Source organism: Euprymna scolopes, chromosome 19, assembly GCF_053919585.1.
Source record: "Euprymna scolopes isolate OS-2025 chromosome 19, ASM5391958v1, whole genome shotgun sequence".
Classification (NCBI taxonomy): Eukaryota; Metazoa; Mollusca; class Cephalopoda; order Sepiida; family Sepiolidae; genus Euprymna; species Euprymna scolopes.
The window spans coordinates 32,812,207-32,835,969 of NC_136500.1; the positions used below are offsets into that span (position 1 = coordinate 32,812,207).

Sequence of the window (23,763 nt, forward strand, 5' to 3'; positions counted from 1 at the left end):
TCTATGTTAATATATTTATTAAGATAAACAACACGAATGAATCCTTTTCTCCTTTATTAAATGTAAAATGGCGCAAATCGATGCAATTTATTTAAATAACATTAGCCAAAATATTTTTATCAACAACCTGTTTTTCATTGAAAAGTATATTCATTTACGTTATTTTTAAAATTTTTATTTACATGGACCCTTTAGCTTTTGGATTTATTTATATTTAAATTAAATATTTAAACAAGTCTATAATTGGAAATTGTTTGGTGTTTTAGTTTACAATTTATAAAGTAGATTAGATCTAAATTTCGTATTTTAGTTGTTTTTACATGATATTAACTCATTTCTTTTGTTTATCATTATTAATCTGTTTTAATTGAAGAGTTTATTAAAGTGCCTTATCGGTTTTTAAATTTATGCAGATTTAAATGATTTATTCATCTATTTAAACGAAAGCTATAATCGGAATTTGCTTTAAATGTTGTTTTTAAATGAATCTAATCGATGGAGCTTTCTTTTCCCTCTAATCTAATTATGGAGGGCATGAAGTTTGTAAGTGTGCTTTTTTTCTTTTTAAAAATATGTTTTTGCGAAGGTGAAGATTGTATCTGTTTCTTTGTTAATTATATAAAAGTGTCATTATTTTGTTTATTGTTAATTTATTTCAGTTTTAATATCATTGCACCATGATTGTATATCCTCCGTCAAAAATGTCAGACAAAAAATATCCTTCACCAGTGTTCGGACTACCATTCAAATTCATATGAAATAATGTATGAATTGGTGAAGGTAAAACAAACAAAAAACAAAAACAAAACACAAACAAAAAAAAAACAAAAAAACAAAAAACAAAAAGGAAAACATAAACGTATTAATTGGTTTAATAAGTAGAAAGAAAGAAAAACATTTTTTATTAAGGAAATAGATTTGTTTTCTCAATTCCTTTAAATATTTAAATGAATTTGTCTGACAGTTTGTTTACACACTTATTTCCCTATGAACACACACACACACACACAAACACACACCACTGTTCACCATAGTATATTGTTGAGGGGCATCATGGCTAAGAAAATGCCAAGCCGGATACAAGTTTCACGGATTCATCTGTTATTGCTTGTCCAACTATGAATCAAGAGTAACTTGAAAATCTTTTTAGAAACAATTAAACAAAAAACATTTTAATCGCGTATCCTATACGTTAGTTGACTAGTTGTTACTTACGTTTTGCTTGGAGCCAGATGAATCCATGCGAGTCACGCGAGTTGCTTCGCATTGTAAGCGAAACGTTGTGGACAAATTTTTCGTAGATTGACCGGAACCCATAGAGATCCTGCGCACCACAACTGATGCTGGTTTTCGTACCATTACTGTCTTCAATGTCTAGACTTTGCTGACACGGTCGACCGCCATAGTCACTGTGCGTGATCATGATGTCAATGGCATGAAGGCTTATCCCGCCACCGAATCCAGTCTCTACGACACACTGGCATTCGTGATTTCCCCCGCGAATTGATTCCGGATATTTTCTGTTGGCAAGAAACACTGACTTGCCGCGCCGGCTTTCCCGGTTGCAAAATTCAGCAATATTTGATTCTTTATATGAAAAAGAAGAAAGAAAAAAAAAACGAAAAATCAGAATAAAACAAATTAATAGAAAGAAAAAAGTTAAATTAGAATTAAAACAAATGGATAGATGGAAGGGTGACGGTGTTACATACCGGTATGTATACAGTGATGTGCATGCAGACATCAATGCGTTTCTTTAATGTATGTATAAAGTCCGCGCGACAACGGCATGTTATGTATAGCCGTCACGTGTTGTGTGCATCGGGGTACACTTGTTACATACGAATGTGTACTTTTTTTTAGCCTGATCTTAATTTTTGTTTTAAATTAGTCTAAAATCACCTTTTCTAATCCAAATATGAAAGATGACATGTTTTTCTGTCCTTTTTATTTCTCGATCCCACTTGACTGGAAATCAACCTTTCTTTGGACTACTGCACTATCCGAAAAAACAAAAAAAAAACAAAAAACAATTTCTATTATTTCAGCTGCTTTGAAAACTTTCAAAGCGGACTATTAACATTACACTGGATTTAATTTTGGACTTCATTCTCTCTAAATACTTATTTTAGCCTTTCGGATTACCTTGAGAGAATCTTCATGCAAGCTGAAATATTATGCGTGGTTTGTTTTTATTTTATTAGTATTTATTTATTTTTACATATCCAATATTTTTTTCATTTGTTTTTCTTGGAAATTTATGACTTTAATAAATTGAGGTTTCACTTAATGCCATAACCAGCAAATTCTAGCATCGCTACAAATATAATTTGCTGATTTCTTTCTGTCCTCTGATGAGAAGAATAGCAAGAATAGCATCCTTTGAAACTCCGCGGAATAAGGACTTTGTAAATTGTTTTTTTTTTGAGTATTCAGTTGAACAATAAATTTTTATTGTAAAGTTCAACTTATAGTTTCAATTTTCTTTCTCTTATATATGTAACATTATATATATATATATATATATATATATATGATTATGATTAGTTTTTTTGGAAAAAGAATTCCAGCAGAGTGCTCAATTAAAAGGAAAATCCAAATTTTAAGAGCGTACTTATATTTTGTGTACAGAAAGTTGTTAGTTGAGACAGGTCATTGGTACCGTCGGTTTCAAGCCCGATAATAAGGCCCGTTTAAGGTATCCTTATCGAGCTCTCTTCAGCCAATATTCGTCAGGAGACGAATATTGGCTGAAGAGAGCTCGATAAGGATACCTTAAACGGGCCTTATTATCGGGCTTGAAACCGACGGTACCAATGACCTGTCTCAACTAACAACTTTCTGTACACAATATATATATATATATATATATATATATATATATATATATATATATATATATATGTCTTTAAATGTTTACATACGCGCGGTCGTCATGCAACTGTCTATTCTCGTAATGGAAGGTGCTCTCATGAAGTCTAAGCGCTTGAACCTCTTGACGTAAATACCCTTGACAAAACCGACAGATAGCGAAATCTCATCCCTTTACTTTAAGATCCCTATACGCCAGAAAGCGTTGTACTTTAATAGTTTCTCCCCTCGAACTACTAGACTTTGGAATTCCCTCTCCACTCTCTGTTTCTCATACTGTATTGAGATACAAAAGTTCAATTGTAATGTGAACAGACATTTTGCTGCTCAACTCCCTACATAGTATCCTTGAAAATTATGCCCCAAATAGTAGCTTCCTACATCCAAGTGGCATTGTGCCTTGTTTGGGGTGAAATAGTAATAAAAGAAATGTGTGTGTGTGTGTGTGCCAGTGTTTAATTAAATAAAAAATAATTCAATAACATCCTGTGTTTGGGGTGACGTATACTTTTACAACAAAAGTCGAATAAACGTGGATCCACATACGGCACAAAGGGGACATGCCTCTTTACAGTTTCATACTGGTTCCTTTGTTCGAAGCGAATTCTGCAATAAAGATTTCCCACACGAAGAACACCATGACAAATTCTGGTTGTACTACAAAGAAGACATAGCTTCGTTTTCATCCCCATCCACGTGTACATCAAATTAACATTCGTGAATATGTTATCTACGCCAAGAAAGGCAATAGTTTTATTGTCCGGTTATTTTGTTGCTATTCTCTATGTATCAATGGCGTGGTATCTTTAACGTACGTACGGACGGACGCGTGTCACGGTTTCCAGATTATTATTTAATCGAAGGATCCTATTTATTAAAAAGGAGGATAGAAGATCATAACACATTACAAACATTATTACTACATAAATACGCAAATTTAATGGTCGTAGTGTGTTATCATATTTCCTTCATTTCAATAAATAGGATCTCCCGATCAGCGAAAACACAATGTAAATAAAAAATAAAAAAATTAATAAAAAAAAAAAATGATGCCGCTTTTGGGTCGTATGTGGAAGTAAAATATACAATCATTGGTCTTCTGGCTAGGATCCAAGGGTACTATCTGTTCTGTCTAAAGATGGTATAAATATGTCGTGGGGTTTCCGTTCGCACCGGGCATCCTATAATGAAAATATCACATACTTCTATAAGGATATTGGAGATAAATCGTAATAACCAGATATATTCTGATACTACATTAACCAGATTACTTGGATAAATACTTTTACGGTTTTAACGAAAAGGACTCCATTCACACAGAACGTCCACAGAATGGCCAAATAAAAATATATTACATATGAAAGATGTTGCTGTGGAATTTCCGCATGTCTCGCTAGTTTGTAGTAATTCTCGTATTGATTTAACACCGTATTTACTAGGTAGATACGAACTGATAAGTTTATTTACGGTTTTTTTTTGTAGGTGAAATAGATTTAGGTTTAAGAGTGTATTTTAACTGTACTGTAAAAATAACGAAATTTGTAAACTACGATTATTTCAGGAAGTTGTTACGATTTGTGCATTGTTGGCAGTGATGTTAACTTATGTCTTTAGTATATTAGTAGGATTGTGATTTTATTTGAATTATGTGTACTCATCAAAAATTGATTGACGTTTTGCATGATAGTGACATTTGTTAAGCACAAATATATAAATATATTATATATATACGTTTGTTAAGCACACACACACACACACACACACACACACACACACACACACACACACACACACACACACACACATATATATATATTTGCTTAGTTTGCTATTTTTATAATGATATTGAGAAATAGTTTTAGCATGTTTTTATAGATTGAATGTTAATAATCAATTAGATTATGTTTTTTTTATCATGTCAAATTTTTATAGCTGTTGTAGATCGATATAATTTTGTAATCGAGCATATATTTTATTTAAAAAATTTTTTTTTATTGCTTTTATTAAATTTGATTCATATTTTTATTTGTTTTTATTTTAATTTATTTTTATTATTATATTTTCCACACTAATATTTTTGTTTTTTGTTACATTTATTTTTTTATGCATATTCAAATAATGCTTTTGGCCCTTTTTTTTGCTTAAATTTCGATGACAATAAAATATGGGAAGGTGAACCATTCGTTGATTCTCATTCAATCCCAGATCAGGTCGGGTCTCTTTCCTAGTATTTATATGAATGTGTTATGTGGATACATTATTATTTTTTTAATATAAATCTTACCATTTAGAGATGAAATTCCACACCCTTCTCACAAGGAAGAAAAAACATCCAAATTGAAAACACACATTATATATATATATATATATATATATATATATATATATATATATATAAGCAAGCATTAATAATTCTACTGCTTAATTGTAATCTTTTATTCAAAAGTTTTCTAACGATTTTTTTTTCGTGTTAAAATTAAAAAGTTAAATACACCACAAACGTTTTCAATTCGTTTTCAGGTTGCAACATCAGATGAACAATGGAACTTATGAAAAGAAGAGAAATTCAAAAGATAATTCTAGCGTCGCGGAATTTAAATTTTTGACTGACTTCACGCGCGTATTTTTCGTCTATCTTTTAACTAAGCGCAACATGCATTAACATTTTCTTGGGATCTTAATAGAATATAACATATAGAAATATAAGTAAATAAATATAATCAGCACAAACTAAAATGCCACAAAAACTCATATACAATTCATGGTCATATTTAAAACTACATTTCCAAGAGTACTGGAATAATTTCATTTCATTCGTACCGGATGTACATAACAAGGAATATAGCGTTCTACTTAATCTTTTTTTTTATTTATAACTTGAACATTACAACAAAGACAACAGCAGTAAAACTGAGAACAGAAATTGTAATATAGAGTCAAAGCTTTAGGCAAGGGTCAATAAGAGCCATCATTCGTCCATGAGAAACTCCTACGGCATCTCAAGAGGATTATTGACTATAAATCTACCGAAAATGATTTCAATTTACTCTTCATTTAAATCAACGTGGATACATTATTATTTTCTTTTATATAAATCTTACCATTTAGAGATGAAATTCCACACCCTTCTCATAAGGAAGAAAAAACATCGAAATTGAAAACACACATATTTTATATATATATATATATATATATATATATATATATATATATATAAGCAAGCATAATAATTCTACTGATTAATTGTAATCTTTTATTCCAAAGTTTTCTAACGATTTTTTTCTTACACTATATATTGAATTTTATATAATGAAAAAAAGAAAACAGGGTTCCTTATTAAACGCTGATCTTCCTCCGAATATCTAAATGGTTGAACGATAAAATTGTAGAAAAGGCAGGATTCCATTTCTCGTCTGATGAAAACTAGTTTTCTTTTTTTGTTGCAGACAATCTACTAGTTGGCCAGTTATGTACAAATCCCAAGAGCGATAGGAGCCTTCTATGATGTCTGAAAGTGAAATAATTTTCAACGAGCAAGATCGGAGATGCGCTGCTGTACAAATCATGCTCTCTACCGATCCAAGTTATGACAACAGGACCATTGCCAGCACCATCAAAATGCAAATCCGGACGGTTCATCGCTTGAGGACACAGCTCAACGAAATTTCCAACCACGGTTATGGTCTTTAATGTGGTTTCAAGTAATGGCCATATCATGCCACCTCATATCTTCGAAATCGGCTTGAAAGTCAACATAAAAATGTACCTGGATGTGCTAAGAAGTGTGGTGATCCCCTCGTGCAATCAGGTGGCCGTTAGCAAACCGAGGGTGTGACAGCAGAACTCTGTGACGGCCCAAAAATCCAAAGAGACCCAGGCTTGGATTCAGAAGGAATGCTACGACTTTGTACCCTTCTCTCACTGGCCCCCTGCTCCTCCGACCTAAACCCGCTGGATTATTTCGTTTGACCATACGTCGAAAACATCACCAACATGACCTCCCACAAAACCAAAGCCAGCCTGATCGCCGCCGTTCACCAAATATTCGTCAAGCTCTCACCAGCGGTTGTAGAAAAGGCATGCTTCCAATTTCGGACCCGTATCGAGGCAGTGATTTAAGCTGAAGGCGGCTACATTGAATAGATGTCAGCTCTACTACATAATCAAGTTATCTGAATTGATGTTTTCAATAAATACTTTAAAATAAACTTATAGTGTTGTTTTCTTTGGAGCGACAGATTTATCGTTCCATCCTCTATATTTATAAAGTTAGTTTTTTTAGATTTTCCAAATCAAGTCAAATAGTTTAACTGACAAATAAAACTTTGCTTTTAAGTAGACATTGCTTTTAAGTAGACTTTGCTTTTAAGTAGACATTCATTTGCTATTGTTGTCATGGGTTATATAAAAACGTACTTTGTTCAATTTTTCTCCAAATTTATTTAGTTCGGTTTTATATTAAGAAACATTTGAACTACTTGCCAAAATAATCACATTCTGTAAAAGGAAGAATTCTTACTAGCAGAACCAGCCGAAATCCCACGGAATAAGACATATATTGCATCAACAAGTATGTTTTATTGAAAGCTGGAATTTTTTGAATGGAACAAATAGTTTTTGGATAGAAAAACCAATAGCATCTTTGATGCTCAAACTACTTTAAAAAAAATGCCAATTTTTTTTTTACAAGGTAATCACCACTAATCAAGGCCCGAAGCCACTCGGGGATAAGGGTTATTGTGTGTACAGTGCGTTAGTATTAGAGAAGTGATAAAGTGTCTTACTAAAGGGAGCGGTTCATCAGAAATTTGTTTATGTTGGACTTGAAGACATCCAGGCGTGCACTTCTAAGAAAGAAGCTTTGTTCATGGAATCTACGTTTTGGTTTTGGCGAAGATAAAGAGTGGGGAAAAAGTTTGACAGTAGTTTCAGCTAGACGGGTGTTTATCATGAAAGATTGAAGCTCAGACGAGCACTTGCCATGGAAACAACGATAAAACAAAGATAGGCTTGCAACGTCTCTCCTGTGGGAGATAGGTTGCAGGGAAGAGAAAAGGGCATCCCCTACTAAACCCCGAAGCCTATTTTGTACTCTGTCAAGGCAGGATAGGCTGTTTTTAGCAGTTCCTGCCCAGATGTGGTAGCAGTACTCCATCCTTGGACGTACTTGGCTTTTATATAGATAGAGAATTACATCAGCAGTGATATATCTTCTGGAACAGTAGAAGGATAATACCATTTTTCCAGCGACCTTGGCAACTGACTTGATGTACATGTTCCATTTCAGATCAGGAGTAACAGTCAATCCCAGAAGCTTATCAAAACATGAAGCTTCCCTTAGACGAGAGCCATCCATTTCAATTGATGCCAGATGCGGATCAGAGCGTTGATGATGTAAAGATAGGAGCTTGGTTTTAGATTCATTAAAAGTAACCAGCCACCTCTTCCCCCACTGTACCATGCGCTCGAGATCAGAAGAAATTTAGGTTTAAAAGAGCCAACCTGGCAACCTATGACAAGAATGAGATTGACCTGTTTTTTGATATAGCCTATTTTTTTTTTAAATATCTGATTATTGAAAGTTTAACGTATGAACTAAAAGGAACATGCAGAAGGTTTATATTCCTTGAGTGTTATTTGTTCAACGTTTCAATCAGATTGTCCACTGCCCGTCTTCAGGCATGTTGGTGGTTGTTTGGAAAAGAAAATAGAAAAGTTACTGGCTCCGTAGACATTTTCACATTCTGTGAGTTAGTCTCTATTGTATGGTTTGGGTTTCGAATTTGTGAAAAAATTGGTTGACAATTAGAGTTTCAACCAATAACACTCAAGATGAGAACAATAATCCCATCAATACAAGTAATGTACATCTAAAAAATTTAGAACTTTAACAATCAGATTATTGGTGAGGGACCTATGTTTTCAGTGGAATCCATGCATTTGTGCGCCACAAATTGTACTTTATGTGCACAGTAAAAAAATGTTTTCTTTTGCGAAAATTCCCTTTGCGTCCCCAGAGGCTAAAAAAAGTTAAAAAAAAATACCTCCAAAATGGCCAAGAAATTGACACTTTTTGATCCATAACTTTTGATCCATCCATTAAATTTTTCTGAAACTTGGCCAAAATGTGGAACTTATTATTCTTTATATAAATTCAGTATGGGTTACCCTGACAGAATTCTGGTTCGCATCCTTCTGGGACTATTAGAGCTAAAATATGCCTCTTTTGAGCTTTTTTTATATTAGTCAAAAACTTGATATGTATATATAGTGGTTTGCCATAATGTTAATTCAAATTTAAGGCGTGAAACTGCACCGTTTGTCCATTTTCACTGGGACTCTGCTGTGTCTATATATCCTAGTGACCCGGTTTTGGTGTTTGTTAACACCCTCCCCCTGCATGGCCGTGATTTGGCCGTAGGCAGAGGGATACATAGAAATGGATCTGATAATTCTCTTCCTTTTTTCTCTCTCTTTTCCGACACATATTTTGTCTCTCTGTAAAGGAGGGGAGGGCAACCCCTCTCCCCCAACACTAATTAAGGTTATTTAGTTAGTTTTAAAGAAGTAATGGTAAAAATCAATTCTATGATCTGTAAATTGTATGTTAATAATGTTAGTATATATATCTCGTATACATTTTATAAAATAAATAGTTAATTATATTTCTCATATAGTGCGACCTATGTTGTATGCTTTTGTGTCTGCCAGAAATGTCTTGAGTCGAATGAAACGGCTCTGAGGACAAGGAAGGTTCCAGCCAGAATGCCATCAGAGATCAAGGCGTTTTCCTGGGAGAAGAAAGAGCCACACACTTACATCCAACATCTCACTTATGCTTTTCCTCTTGATATTCAGACCCTAATGACTGGCCCATCATCAAATCTTTATGGGGTCGTTTCTAAGACAGTGTAACACGTGGGTCGGTCACACACCAGTGACCAGCTGATAGTGTCACACTGCGTTCCCAGGAGCTTAAAAAGGGTCAAAAATGCCCCAAAATTGCAAAAAAAAAAAAAAAAAGACACTTTCTACCCCATAACTTTTGCCCCATCCATTAGATTTTTCTGAAACTTGGCGAAAATGTGAAGGCAATGTTGGCCCTTCACACTTCTCACATTCATCATTTCTTCACTATTTTTTGTGGCATCATGTCACATGCAGCACCAGAGGGGGGACCACGTACGTGCGCCTTGTTGTATAAGCTTTTGATTGAAAAAAGAATGGAGGCATTTGATTTACATGTAAAATAATATTACATAAGATATAAACAAGTAAAATTAATTCTTTATTTTTCTTATTTTCAAATTAAGATGAAAACAAAGTATTAAAAAAACTAGCGGGGTGGTATCCTGACATTGCTCGGTCATAATATATGCTTAAATATATTTTAATCCATAGAGATTTCGTATTTATTATCACAAAACCAATTCTCTATTGAATATTATATATATTTACTGTTTTCAAAATATTAAAAAAATGACTTGGATGCCATCAGCTAGAATTGACACATTTAGCGCTCTAGCTTCATTCTCTACCGTTCGAGCTATCAACAGATAGATAAGATTTAAAATTAAACCGCTTTAAGCTATAAATGAATTTGCGTATGCACAAAAGCAATAGAAATATGTCGACAAATTGAAATGAACATTTTGCATTTCAACTTGCCAACATATTTCTTATGTATATTCATCTATCCAAACAAAGCTTTTACTTGTTTATAAACTAATCTTTGATATATAATTACTATTTCCTGTTAATTTCAGTGTTATCTAATGAGTAGGTTAAGAGTTTATCAGTTAAATGTTTACTCAGACAAATACACATAGCTAGTGTGTTTTTTTATATGAATAACATGCAGTTACCTTACACCAAGATTTGAAACCAGTCGGATTAAATCCTTACCAAGCCGTTCAACGTGCATAGTGAAGGGAGACACATAAACTGCTCGTGATAACTACAGAAGAAAATAACGAATTTCTGCCTCCGTAATACCTCTCCATTTCTTTCAACAGATAAATTTCCTTTTTCATGAACTAAGAAAACAACTCAACACTTATAGTATTATTTTGCCAAAAAGAACGAATTATCTTTATTTTTGTTTTTCAGCAGCGTGAAAGAATCTGCTGAACAGCTCCAAATTGATTAACAGATCAATAAGAACCAATTAATCCATCATCGTTAATCTTGATTATCGGTGCTATCTAATGTAAGACTGAGAACCAATGGAAATGAAAGGGGAGAAATTACTTGACAAGCTCTGTACAGAAAAGTGACCATTCACAAACTTTTTAAATCTTTGTTTCGCTATTTATATATTAGATGAGGTATATTACGTTTTTTTGACGTATTCTCGTATTCTGGTCGTCCCTTCCTTATTTAATCCGTACGTTACACTTTGAAAAAAGCCAAATACAATGTTTGAAGGCCAAACTGCTTTAAAAAGGCCAAATTTTGCAAAACTGGACTAGGAGTGGCCTCCCTTTGGTGTAGCCTCGTTTTCGAATATGATTATAATACTATGTTCTCATTGTTGTAACAGTATGAGAAAGGAACTCATAATAAATTAGACGTTCAGCTGTTCTTCATGGAAAAAAATAAGCAAAACGTTCTGTAAAAAAGGATCATTTAGAAAGAAATAGGTCAAAAAAGAACATTGTCTGCTAAGAGGTGCTGGACTGAAGGAGTAAATTAAAGATTGTCTCTTACAATGTGTTTTCATTATTTATATTGAACTATGTAACACAATATTATTTTTTGAGCATTTATTAGTACTAATTTATCTTAGTTCTATATTTAAAATACAATGACCACTATTTTCATAGAAATTTTAATAAATTTATATTTGCTGTATGTTACTTGTTTCTTTTTGTCCAAAATACAAATGTTATATACTGGTGGTATGAAGATGACGTATATTCTGTATTGTTGTTGTTGTTCGTCTTAGGAAGAGTCTTAGTGTTTCATATAGAGACGGGGTACATTCTACTACATGAGCACCACCTGTAATTTAACTATAAGAGATTTTTGAATATCTCGATAGATAGGCTGAGAGATAGTGTGTTTGACATTTATACATATATATTTATTGTAAATTGTTTAGTGATTGGAATGCCCGCTGTTTATTTATCAATGAATAACAAGACACTTTGTTATAAACAAACTTGGTTTATTTAACAAACATTCATATATACACAATACGGCGGTGGAGAAAGGTGAAGGTTGCGAACGTGACAGGCAATTCCTCGTCGCCTGTCTCTCATTCCCCGTCTCCGCGTCTCTGCTTTGTTTTTGTTTACCATCTCACTTTTATGGACTTTCGACCTGGTAACCCATAAAACAATTGACGTCATTGACCCATATGTTGACCAGCCCGGCGTTTGCTTTTGGTCTTACCCCCGACCGAATTACGTCATCTCCAGGTAATCACAGTTCCCGGGTTACATTTTTGTCAGTCTGGACATGAGTTCATTCGCACCTTGCTCCATAAAACGGCCTGACCCATAAAATATTTGTGTCATAGGACCAGGTCATCACAATTCCCGCGTTACGTTTTTGTCGGCCGGACATGAGTCCATTCGCACTTTGCCCCTCTATAACAAATGTAATTTTTTGCGGTATCCAAAAAAATATCAGATCAAAACATCTGTTGATCCAAAATATTTCTCATTCCGTGAAAGTTCCATCGGTCCTGCTAGTCAGTATTTATTAAGCTACTAGCTGTATATACCCGGCGTTGCCCGGTCGAAATTGCCGGGCAGAGGGATGATACACACCAAATATCCTTACTTTTTTACGTTGAATTTAAGGAAGTATAAAACACACCCATCTTTAAATAAAAAATTAAACTCAAAGTAACTTTCCTAGCTTAAAGGGGAATAACTCATAGCTTAAATAAATAAGTTTACTTCCGGTTTTTAGCGAGAATGTTGGCAGCTATTAATCATTGCAAATAAATTAAATATGAATTAATTTTAAAATAAATTAAATGAATCAACTTTAAATAATATTTCTAAATAGAACAATTAAAACGATTCTATTACAACAAACAATAACATCGAGTTAATTATTAAAATGGATTTCTTTAATATAATATGTAAATGAAGTTAGTCGTTGAACGCAGATTTCTTTTGAATAAATAGAAATCATGCTGGCATAAAAGTAGATATAAAATCGTTTTCAGTATGATAATTTATTTGTGTAACTTTTTTCTAAATATTAATTTACTTGTCCGTACATCCAGTGTCACAAATAACCATTATCATCAGAGATATTAATTAATGAGAAACGAATTACTTTACTTTATAGTTGCTATTCATCAGTTAAAAATCATTAAAATTATTTCTTCTCCAAAAATTAAAATAATAAAAACATCGCCGTTTGTTTTACGGTTCTAAATTGTCTGTTTTATTTTATAATTAAAAAAAGTAATGCTGAGAGGTGACTAAGTTTTTTTTTATTATAGTTTCTTTTGACATATATTCCTTTATAATTTATATAAAAAAATTATTTAGAAAAATATACAAAACAATGTGTTGAATTTTCATGAAATTTTTTTGTCTAAATCAATTCTTTTCAGCTTTTAAAAGTTAAAAATATTTGCTAAAAAATCGTTTTAAATTCGTCGTTATTTGTTTTATTTTTTATTCATTTTAATGTGTTTTAAAAAATTTCAACTACCATGGAATTTCCACAGGTTTTGCTAGTACGACATTATTATAATAGATAAAAAGAATATCATCTATAACGTCATTACCGATATCAGAGTTTGAGCTCATATCTCTGGATAGTAGAATAGAGGTGTGTCGACTCTCAATACTGTTAATTATCAGATGACTATTGTGTCACACGGATTATTCAATCCATTATTATTCAAGCAATGCTGCACTGAGCTATTATTTACGGTTAAGTAATCATTATGGTTTTTATTTCTTGTGTTTTTTGTTAATTACATTTTGTTACCTACGAGGGGCGTGCAATAAATAATGCCCCTGACCCACTTCCCATAGCAGTAGAGCAACGAAACTTGGCACAGTTATTTGTCTTTCTCGACATAGGAACCACCCAGAGTTATGCATTTCTCCCATCGTTTGATGCAGCTCTAGAGACCGTTTTTGTAGAACACCCCAGGTTGACTTCAGAAATCAAGGCTATATCATCTGAGAAACGCTTTCCTTTCAAAAACAACTTCATAACTGGGAAGAGGTGAAAGTCAGAGGGTGCAAGGTCAGGAGAGTACGGAGGATGGGGAAGGATTTCATAACTAGAAGCTAATGCTTCTGATCTGGCGACATGCGAGTTGTGGATCGGAGCGTTTTCCTGCAGAAGGATGGTACCTTTGCTGATCTTGCCCCTCCTCTTGATTTTGATAGCTTCCATTAATTTCCTCAAAAGTGAAGCATAATAGGCTCCTGTAATTGTGGTACCCTGTGCCAGGAAATCTGTCATCACTACTCCGTCCTGGTCCCAGAAGACTGTGAGCATGACCTTGCCAGCGGAGGGCTGCACCCTTGCCTTCTTTTTAGGTGGTGAGTTCAAGTGCTTCCACTGCATTGACTGGGATTTGGTTTCTGGATCATAGTGATGGACCCAGGTTTCAGCCTGTGTAATCAGTCTTTTGAAAAACTTTGACTCATCTTCTTGGCACATCTCCAAATTCATCCTCAAGCACTGGACGCGTTCTCGCTTCTGGAATGGTGTGACCAACCTGTTTTACAGACATCTTATGCATATGCAAATGGTCATGAGTGATAGTTTCCACAGACCATGTACTAATCTTGACATCTTGGGCTATTTGGCGAATAGTAATGCGCCGATCTTCCAAAATGGTAGCCTCAACTTGACAGACAGATGCCTCATCAATAGCAGAAGGGGGGCGACCAGGTCTGGGAGCTGTTTCAACAGACTTCCGGCCATGTTTGAATTCACAATGCCAGCGTTTTACAAGGTCATATGATGGGATATTATCACCATAAGTTTCTTTCATTACATCAAAAGTCTCCTGTGGTGTGCGTCCTTTCAAATACAAAAACCGGATCACTGCTCGACATTCAACAGGCTCCATTTCACATCTGACTCGGTTCAAACACCTGTAAAACAGGAACCACAATTAGTACAGAGCTGTAATTTGCCACATAATCCGTAGAGATATAAATCATTGCACCTGCAAAATTTCAGCTGGATCAGACAACTAGAAGTGTGTCAGGGGCATTACTTATTGCATGCCCCTCGTGTAACGAAATACTGACATTATGTATACATGCAGATTTCTTTCTTTTTACTACTCTGACATGGTTACCCGGCGCTGCCCGGAGGCATGGACAGCAAAATAGTATAATATATTTTTTGTAAGGTTTCTATCACTCTCAAACTCTTTTTATCCTCTGTCTTTACCGTTATTTTATTTCTTCTACCCCTGTCTTCTCTTCCATCTCTCTTTTTCCTCCTAACCCTTTTTCTTCTATCTACCCGCTTCTCTTTCTATTAGTCCACTTTTTTGACTTCTCTGACTAGTTCTTCCCCTGTTAACCCCCAAGAAGAATGAATAGCAAAAAACAAAAAAAAAACAACAAAAAAAAAAACCGCCAATATTTTGTGCGCGAACGGACATGCACTTAGATAAATTCTTTTTATGTAATAGATTATTATCTGTATAACTATAAAAATACTGGCCGATTTTTAGGTTGGTATTTATGTCTTATAAAATTATTTTATTTCTATTAGTAGCAGTAGTAACTCTGGTAATAGTATAATGATTGCTCTTGTTAATCTTAAAAATTCCTACTATATTACTGTTAATTTTGTTATATTACTTTCATAAACCCTTCTATATTACAAAATACTATAGCTAATGCCATTAAGGTACTAGAAGGTATTTATGTTTACCTTGCAAAAATTAACCGAAGATAAATATCTTTAACATTAGTGAAAACCATTCATGCTGTATATTCATATATTCTCTTATATGTATTTTTTACAGCATATATTGTTCCTACATTGTTTTCTTTTTAATTATTAAATCCCGCTTATGGATTTAATTCGTCCAGAAAAATTACTACAGACATGCTGAAAATAACTATCACCTAATTTCAAATGAGATAAATAACTTTTATATAACTAATAGGATCTAAACGAATCAGGAAATTTAGCAACTACTTTAAACCGACAATATATATATATATATATATATATATATATATATATATATATATATATATACTAGCCTAGGTGTCCAAGTGTTTGGTGGTGTGTGTTGAGCAAAAAAAAGTGGTAGTAGGCAGGCAGCTCGAACCCGTACCGCGAAGGAGGCAAAGAACGTGAAAACAAAAAACGTGACGTCTTAGCTGTTGCGTCCATCCCCAAACCGGACGAAGGTTTAAATTAAGGCTAGTCAATCGAAAAGGGAAGATGACTTTCGAAAATATTGTCGAAAAAAGGTATCCTTCCCCGTAGAAAGGTTCCCAGTAGAGGGTGAAGGAATTAATGTTTTTAGTCAGTTTCAATATTTGTCGTCCGAAGGGTCGAGCTTCAAAATGATACCGATCCCATGAAAACCCTCGCCTTTGTGAAAATTTTAGGCAGACATACAAACATACATGCATTTAAACGGAAAGGTTATTATAGATAACTCTGTAGACTGTCCATTCTTGTTTGCATATTGTCTATCAAAAACCTTGTTGTCATTGAAACCAGCTTGTATCTAATGAAATTCAAATTCCTTTCCACAGTCCACCTGTATTAAGTACAACTTAATTTCAGTCTTTGCTTAACTTATAAACATAATTTCAATCATGAAATTACGTTTTGTTTTTGTTATGCTTTATTTTCGGTATTTTTACAAAACTGCATATCTTTAATAATTCATATGCATTCTTTCATAAATTTCCAACAATTTTGTTCAGAAATGCGAAAACCTTTCTTGTAAAAGTTTTGAAAAATAATGTTTCCTTAGATAGCCGCCAATACCAACAGAAAATTAAGTTCACAAGTGATCGGAGTATACGGATATAGTTTCAGAAATTCAGAAACAATAAAACAGAAAAACATTTATTATAGGTAATAAATAAAAAAGCGTGGTTCGGCGTTGTGAAACAGCCCACCAAAAGTGGTAGTGACACTATCTACCATATTCAGCTTTAGAGTCGCTTCTGGACAAGTATTCAGATTGTATAAAGACACCCACATCTTCTGTTCTTCTGCATGGCTTGTTGCACTTTACTATTTTTTTGCAATAAATTTGATTTGATTAATAGTCTTAACGATAAAGAAAGTAGACACAACGTTAAGGCATCCATGACAATGAAGATTTCAAAGTAATTGTTGAGCATTAAAGTGTCAGAGATGTGTAAAAAATATTACTTGATGGTTTTAGAATTTCCACAATATTCGATCATCTAAAGACAATTGGTAAGGTTATCCCCCCCCCCAAAAAAAAACTAACGTTACACACGTTTACACACGCGTTAACACTTAAAGCCAACACATTGTAGCAGAGTACATCGCAAGGAACATCGGACAAGTGAGAGCTCGACTTTTTTGTTTGTGACAACAACATTAAATATATTGTGATCATGCATTTTCTCCCTGAACTCTAACATCTGAAGCTTCGATTCGAACGTGCTCTCGAACGTCATCCATGTGATAGTTCTCTAACATGCTCTCTCTCTCTTCTTTTTATAGTCTTTTCCTTTTTCTTTATCATAACGTTATTTCGCATACGGCTCAGTATTCGGCCGCGCTCTATTACAGCACTTGATAAATGGATTCGGCATAAGTTGAATAGATGTTTGTTTCTGGAATAGGCCATTATTTGGGCTGTGATAATAGAATATTCTTTTCATTCTGTTGACTCTCGGGTATATATATGACACAGTAAGACACAGTCAATCAACCGAGGACCACATCAGTCTATATAAAACATATAAGATATTAACAGATATATACTGAAGAGTCAAAAACTATGAAAAAAATATGCTGTTGTCACAGCCCTAATCATTATTTCCCGAATAAACTTTGTATTATGAATCTCATGTCATCTTAAGCAACGGAAATGCCATTTTGCAGATCCTTATTTTGAATTGCACATTCGTTGCATTGATTATTACTATTGCCCTCAACAGCTTATGTCGTTTTTTAAAGACGAAGTTTTCGGAAAAAAAAAAGGCTAATCACTTTTTTACGAATGAATATTGATTCTTATTTCTTGTTAGTTGTAGTGTCAGTATTTAGTTTCCGTTAAATATTTAAATGTATCAACATCTATTTTTCATATAACAATCATTCTTACTAATTATGTAAGATGTAGTTTTTATAGGAACTTATCAAGTTTGTTGTTGCTAAAAACACATTATCTTCTGACTAGTATCAACATGTTTCTGTTTAGTCCTTAGTCGGATGTGAAATTCTACTAAACTTAAAATAATTGTCAAATTATTCCCAATCCAGTAGGGTCCCTTTTATGGAGAGCTAGATTCTCTTCCACATAAAACAGACTTCGTAATACACCTGGTCTCCGTTGCGGGGCGCTAAATAAAACCATTTCTGAATCTTTATACATTTACAATAGAATCTCCCAAGACGTCATATTCAGATTGCGAACATATTACATCGCCGTAGTGTCCCTAAAAAGTTGAGAGAGAGAGAGAGAGAGAGAGAGAGAGAGAGAGAGAGAGAGAGAGAGAGAGAGAGAGAGAGAGAGAGAGAGATTTCTATGGAAAATCCTTCTAAGAGTTTTTACATATGTTTTTTTTACATGGTAGTCACCACTTATCAAGGCCCAGAAGCCACTCGGCGATAAGGGTTATTGCGTGTATAGTAATCAATAGGATAATATCGTAGCAATCGTTAGAGATTTGATAAAGTATCTTACTTAATGGGGGCGGTTTATCAGGAATTTGTTTATGTTGGATTTGAAGACAACCAAGTTATAGTCAGCTGGGAAACAGGCAAACGGAAGAGAGTTCCACAGGCTTGCAGTTCTAAGAAAGAAGCTTTGTTTATGTAATCTATGTTTTGATTTAGGCACAGTTAAAGAGTGGGGAAAATTATTGACAGTGGTTTAAGCTAGACGAATATTTTTCGTGCAAGATTGGCGAGGAGGACGAGAGATTGGAGCTCAGACGAGCATTTGCCATGGAAACAACGATAAAACAAAGGCATGCTCGCAACGTCTCTCCTGTGGGAGAGAGGCTACAGGGAAGAGAAAAGGGCATCCCCCACTAAGCTACAAAGGCTGTTTTTAGCAACTCCTGCCCAGATGTGGCAGCAGTACTCCATCCTTGGACGTACTTGCCTTTTATATAGATAGAGAATTGCATCAGCAGTGAGATATCTGCTGGAGCGGTAGAAGGATCCCACCATTTTTTTCAGCGACCTTGGCAACAAATTTGATGTACATGTTCCATTTCAGATCAAGAGTAAAGGTCGATCCCAGAAGCTTGTCAAAACATGGAGCCTCCCCAAGACGAGAGCCATCCATTTCAATTGATGCCAGATGGGGATCAGAGCGTTGATGTAAAGATAGGAACTCGGTTTTAGATGCATTTAAAGTAACCAGTCACCTCTTCCCCCATTGTACCACGCGCTCAAGATCAGAGGAGAACTTTGTCATTTACGGCCTTTAATGTATTGCCATAGATGGTCGTATCATCAGCATAGATGTCAACGAATGATTTAAGTACGTGTTTTGGGAGATCATTGATGTAGATCAGGAAAAGAGTTGGGCCCAGGATGGACCCCTGAGGGACTCCAACATTAATACTGTGGGCTTCTGATTTCTGCCCATCAACCACTACTCTTATGAGCCTATCGGAGAGAAATGATTTAATAATTGAGAAACATTTCCAGTTATACCGTAGCTGGAAATCTTGTGAAGTAGGCCATACCTTATCGAAGGCCTTTGATATGTCAAGAGCAATTGTCCTAGAAAGGAAGCCTTTGTCGAGGGATTCACTAATCCTATGAGATATAACCGTTAGAACATCTGCTGTGGATCTAGCAGAATGGAAACCATATTGCATGCCACTAGGAAATAGACTAGCAAGGATACTCAGCGTTGCTGAAAACATAGTTAACAAAATGGAAGAGTTTCTTTTTAAACGTCTTTTTCTCGCTACGTTTTCCCCCTCTCTATCTCGATCCTAAGCAGGACTATTAAAGTGTTTCCAGTGGTAAAGCCCGAATTTGAGGTGTGGTAGTACCTGTCAATATTCTATGTATGGGTCAAATAATACCTTGCAGCCAGGTATTCAGATCTATTCTATTCAGATATCTTTTCTTTTTTTTTTTTAACTTTTTAAACCTGTTTTTCTGACTCTTATTTTCCAACCTTATCAACCCCTCAAGCTTCCTCTTAAACCATCTTGAGTAAGATATAGCTTTGCATACAGTGATGAAACCCCAATATTAGAGCTTTAGGAATTGGAGGCAGTATTTAGTATACATTACCCTCGGGTTCAGTATAACCCGGAGTAATGCTACCTGTCTGTGTTCCATCCATGGGGTCAATAAAATCTATTGTTTACCGACTATTTGCTTACAAAATATACGCCTACAAAATAATGTACACGCTTATAATATTAAAAGATGTGCGCAATTTTTGCATAAAATAAACCAAACAACGGTTGATATGTCATAAAATCAGTGCAGCGTGGAACGATAAAATTCTCGCCCTAAAAAACACGACATAATTCCATTTCCGTTTGATGAAAGTCAATTTTCTTTCTTTTTCTTTTTTTTTGTTGCAGACCATCTACTAGTTTGTAGGTGTACAAATCCCAAGAGCGATGGGAGCCTTCTATCATACCTGAAAGTGACACAATGTTAAACGAGCGAGATCAGAGATGCGCCGCTGTACAACGCACGTTCTCTACTGATCCAAGTCATGACATCAGGCCCATTGCATTGCAATGTATTGTATTATATTACATTGTATTATACTATATTGTATTATTATGTATTGTATTATATTATAATGTATTATATTATATTGTATTATAATGTATGTATTATAAATGCATTTTGTGTAGTTTCTTATTTTTAGCGAACACACGCGCAAACAGAATTACAACTTTTATTTTTATATATAACACGCTAGAAGAATACCCGTCCGAAGCAAGGGTAAAATTCTCTTAAAACAGTTTGCATGTCCTCTTACAAAGATTAAAATCCCGATATAAGAATACTAACCATTTTATACCCTCTAAAACCAAGCAATGCATCAGCAAAGCTAGAATTTGGGGAATATTAATTAATGAATATCCAATGTTTATTGTTAAAATTCCACAAAAATCGAAGTTATAACACCTTAGTGAAAATTCGTATATCCCTTTAATTCACTCTTGTATAAAACTGAATTAAGCTAAATATGGTATCTGCGTTCCTAAATTCATAATGATACGTTAAATAATTAAAAAATTAATTCTGTGCATACGGACATATCTTTACTAGTATATAAAAGGAACTTTGTTTATGTGTGTGTGTGAGTTCGTTACCTATGCATTCCGAAACGGCTGGGCCGATTTTTATGAAATTAACACCAAAGGTACTTTATGTACCTGGCAGTGTTCTTAGATAGCTTTTGTCTTGGAATGTCTTCGATAGGTATCTATAATCGAAACAATCCGATGAAACAATGAACAAACGAGTTTTACCTAACTTTACACAGCCTAAAATCGCAAGTGCGTTTCAGTTTTATTACCACATAGCCGAAAAGCCCAAGAGATAAAATCAACGTTAGGTTCTTTTATTTGACAGGGGCACGTTCGAAATGAATGTTTCTGTTTGAAGCACAATTCCACCATGATACTTGACTTTAAAAAATATTTAAACTTAAGTTGAAACCATTATCACCGCACAAGCAGCAAGGTTAAACATATATAAAATCAACAGTAAGTTCTTTGATACGACGGGGGCGTGTTCGAAATGAATGTTTCTGTTTTGAGCACAATTGCATAATGATACTTGACTTTTGCATTTTAAACTTCAAATTTAAATTCAAGCTATTATATATAAAAATAAGTTAATAAAATTAACAGTATGTTTCTCTACAGTGAAATGTAGCTTACAATGTTTTGTAGACTACACTGCATGGAAGGTATGTGAAACTTCCTTTCGGTACACCGTGATGGGCCCCTAATTAGAAAAAGCATCCAATCGATTTGATTAAAAGATGCACGATTTCGCCGATTTCGATGACAAAAATATGTGAGGGTGAAACATTCGTTGATCATTCAATCTCAGGCAACGTCGGGTTTCCTTGCTAGTAAAAATTATGCACACTTAACTTTACATAGAAAAAGAAGAAAACGAAAGATTCGCAGTTAGAAATCACAACCAGAAAAGAAAAAGCGTTCCATTTTTCTCTATCTGATGAGTTCAGTGCGGTTTTCCTACAGGAGGGATAGATGCAAAAAAAAAAGCTAACATAATTGTACATAAATGAATAAATGAAATAATAAAACAGTCTCCTGCAAAAAAAAGGTCGCATCCGAGAGCGAGTACAGTTTAATAAAAAGCAAGAATAAAAGGGAGTTGACTTACTTGGTACGCAGTGATAAACAACTCTTTGGTAGTGAGTCTTCGGACCAATCTTGGAACAAAAAGACGAGCTTTTCACGGCTGTGATACGCACATCACACGACCTGTAGCCAGAACAGTGGATGTTAAACATAGAATACTGCGATCCTTCAAGGACAATACAGTCATTAGTGCTGGCACGGCAGCACTCTGGAAGCTGGTGGTTACGAATAAGGGTGCGGTTGTTGCAACGGCGATCTTGTTTGACCCCGTAATACAACCTTTTTATGGCTATCTTGTGAGTATCAGGACAGCTGATAGACATCTTCTGGTGGGAGCAAACTGTCTTGTATATGCTCTCAATTTCTGGCCTGACTCCTGAAAAAAGAAGAATTAATAATTAACGATTAAAATTATTTGGATACCATTTCCTGGTTCAGCAATGCAAAATGCACTAAATCAGTTGTAAAAATCGAGACAACATTAAAAAAGTAAAAAAAAAAAAAAAAAAAAATTGTTGCCCAGTGTAATTAACGATTAAAAATAGTTTGGCTGATAGAAAAAAAAATGAGACAAGTATTGATGATTTGTATCATTTGCACCTTTTTTCGGCTACTATCTACATCTTTGTGATTCTTACATGGTTTTGGCTGATGCAAACCCTGACCTATTTTTTTCAGGCGTGTATTTTTGAACATGCGAATCTTTATGTCAAACTTGGAAATGTGTACCGAATTTCGGACTTAATTTTTTTTTAAATCTAATCCGCAGGGGTAGATTGTTCTCGTTCTATCAACTACGAGTAGAAGTGTTAATTATTATGACATTCTTAGTTATTATTGCCTGTGGCATAACGGTTGAAGGCGTTGGTTAAAAATTAATTCTGAGTGACACTTGTCTGGAGACAGAATGATTATTCAGGCGATGGTAAATAATAATAATAATAATAATAATAATAATAATAATAATAATAATAATAAACTTCCATCTAGTTATGGGTAGATTAAATAAAAGCTGTCAATTCGAAATTTTGTATAAACTATCGACTTCAACATATACATTGCCGACTTGGAAAGATGCGCATGAAGAAGGTTAAATGTTACATCGGCCGAAAAGTTGTGAAAATAATAACCAAGATTAGAATAGTAGTTTGAATATTTAATATAATAGTAAGTAATATTTAACCGTCTTAAAAAACATTGACTATCTACCTCAGTCGAGATAATGAAACATGGCGAAGAGTACCTCCCTTCAAAAATGTCACACATAAAATCGTTAATAGAATTCACAATCCTTTTTGCAATCCAACCATATTTGATAAAAATTAAACTTCAATGTCTGATTTGTTCGCAAAGTTGAAATAATAAATATACAGCA

General features: G+C 34.3%; 1 protein-coding gene across 2 annotated transcripts in view; it reads right to left on the minus strand.

Moving 5' to 3' along the window:
• LOC145303507 (uncharacterized) overlaps positions 1–23,763 on the minus strand; it is a 571,276-nt gene that overhangs the window by 104,649 nt on the left and 442,864 nt on the right. For both annotated transcript variants that reach the window (XM_080144939.1, XM_080144940.1), the window contains exons 3-4: positions 22,411–22,764; positions 1,216–1,587 (exon numbers count right to left, since the gene is read on the minus strand). In XM_080144939.1, coding sequence (XP_080001065.1) covers positions 1,216–1,587; positions 22,411–22,764 — 726 coding nt within the window. The remainder of the gene's footprint in view (positions 1–1,215; positions 1,588–22,410; positions 22,765–23,763) is intronic.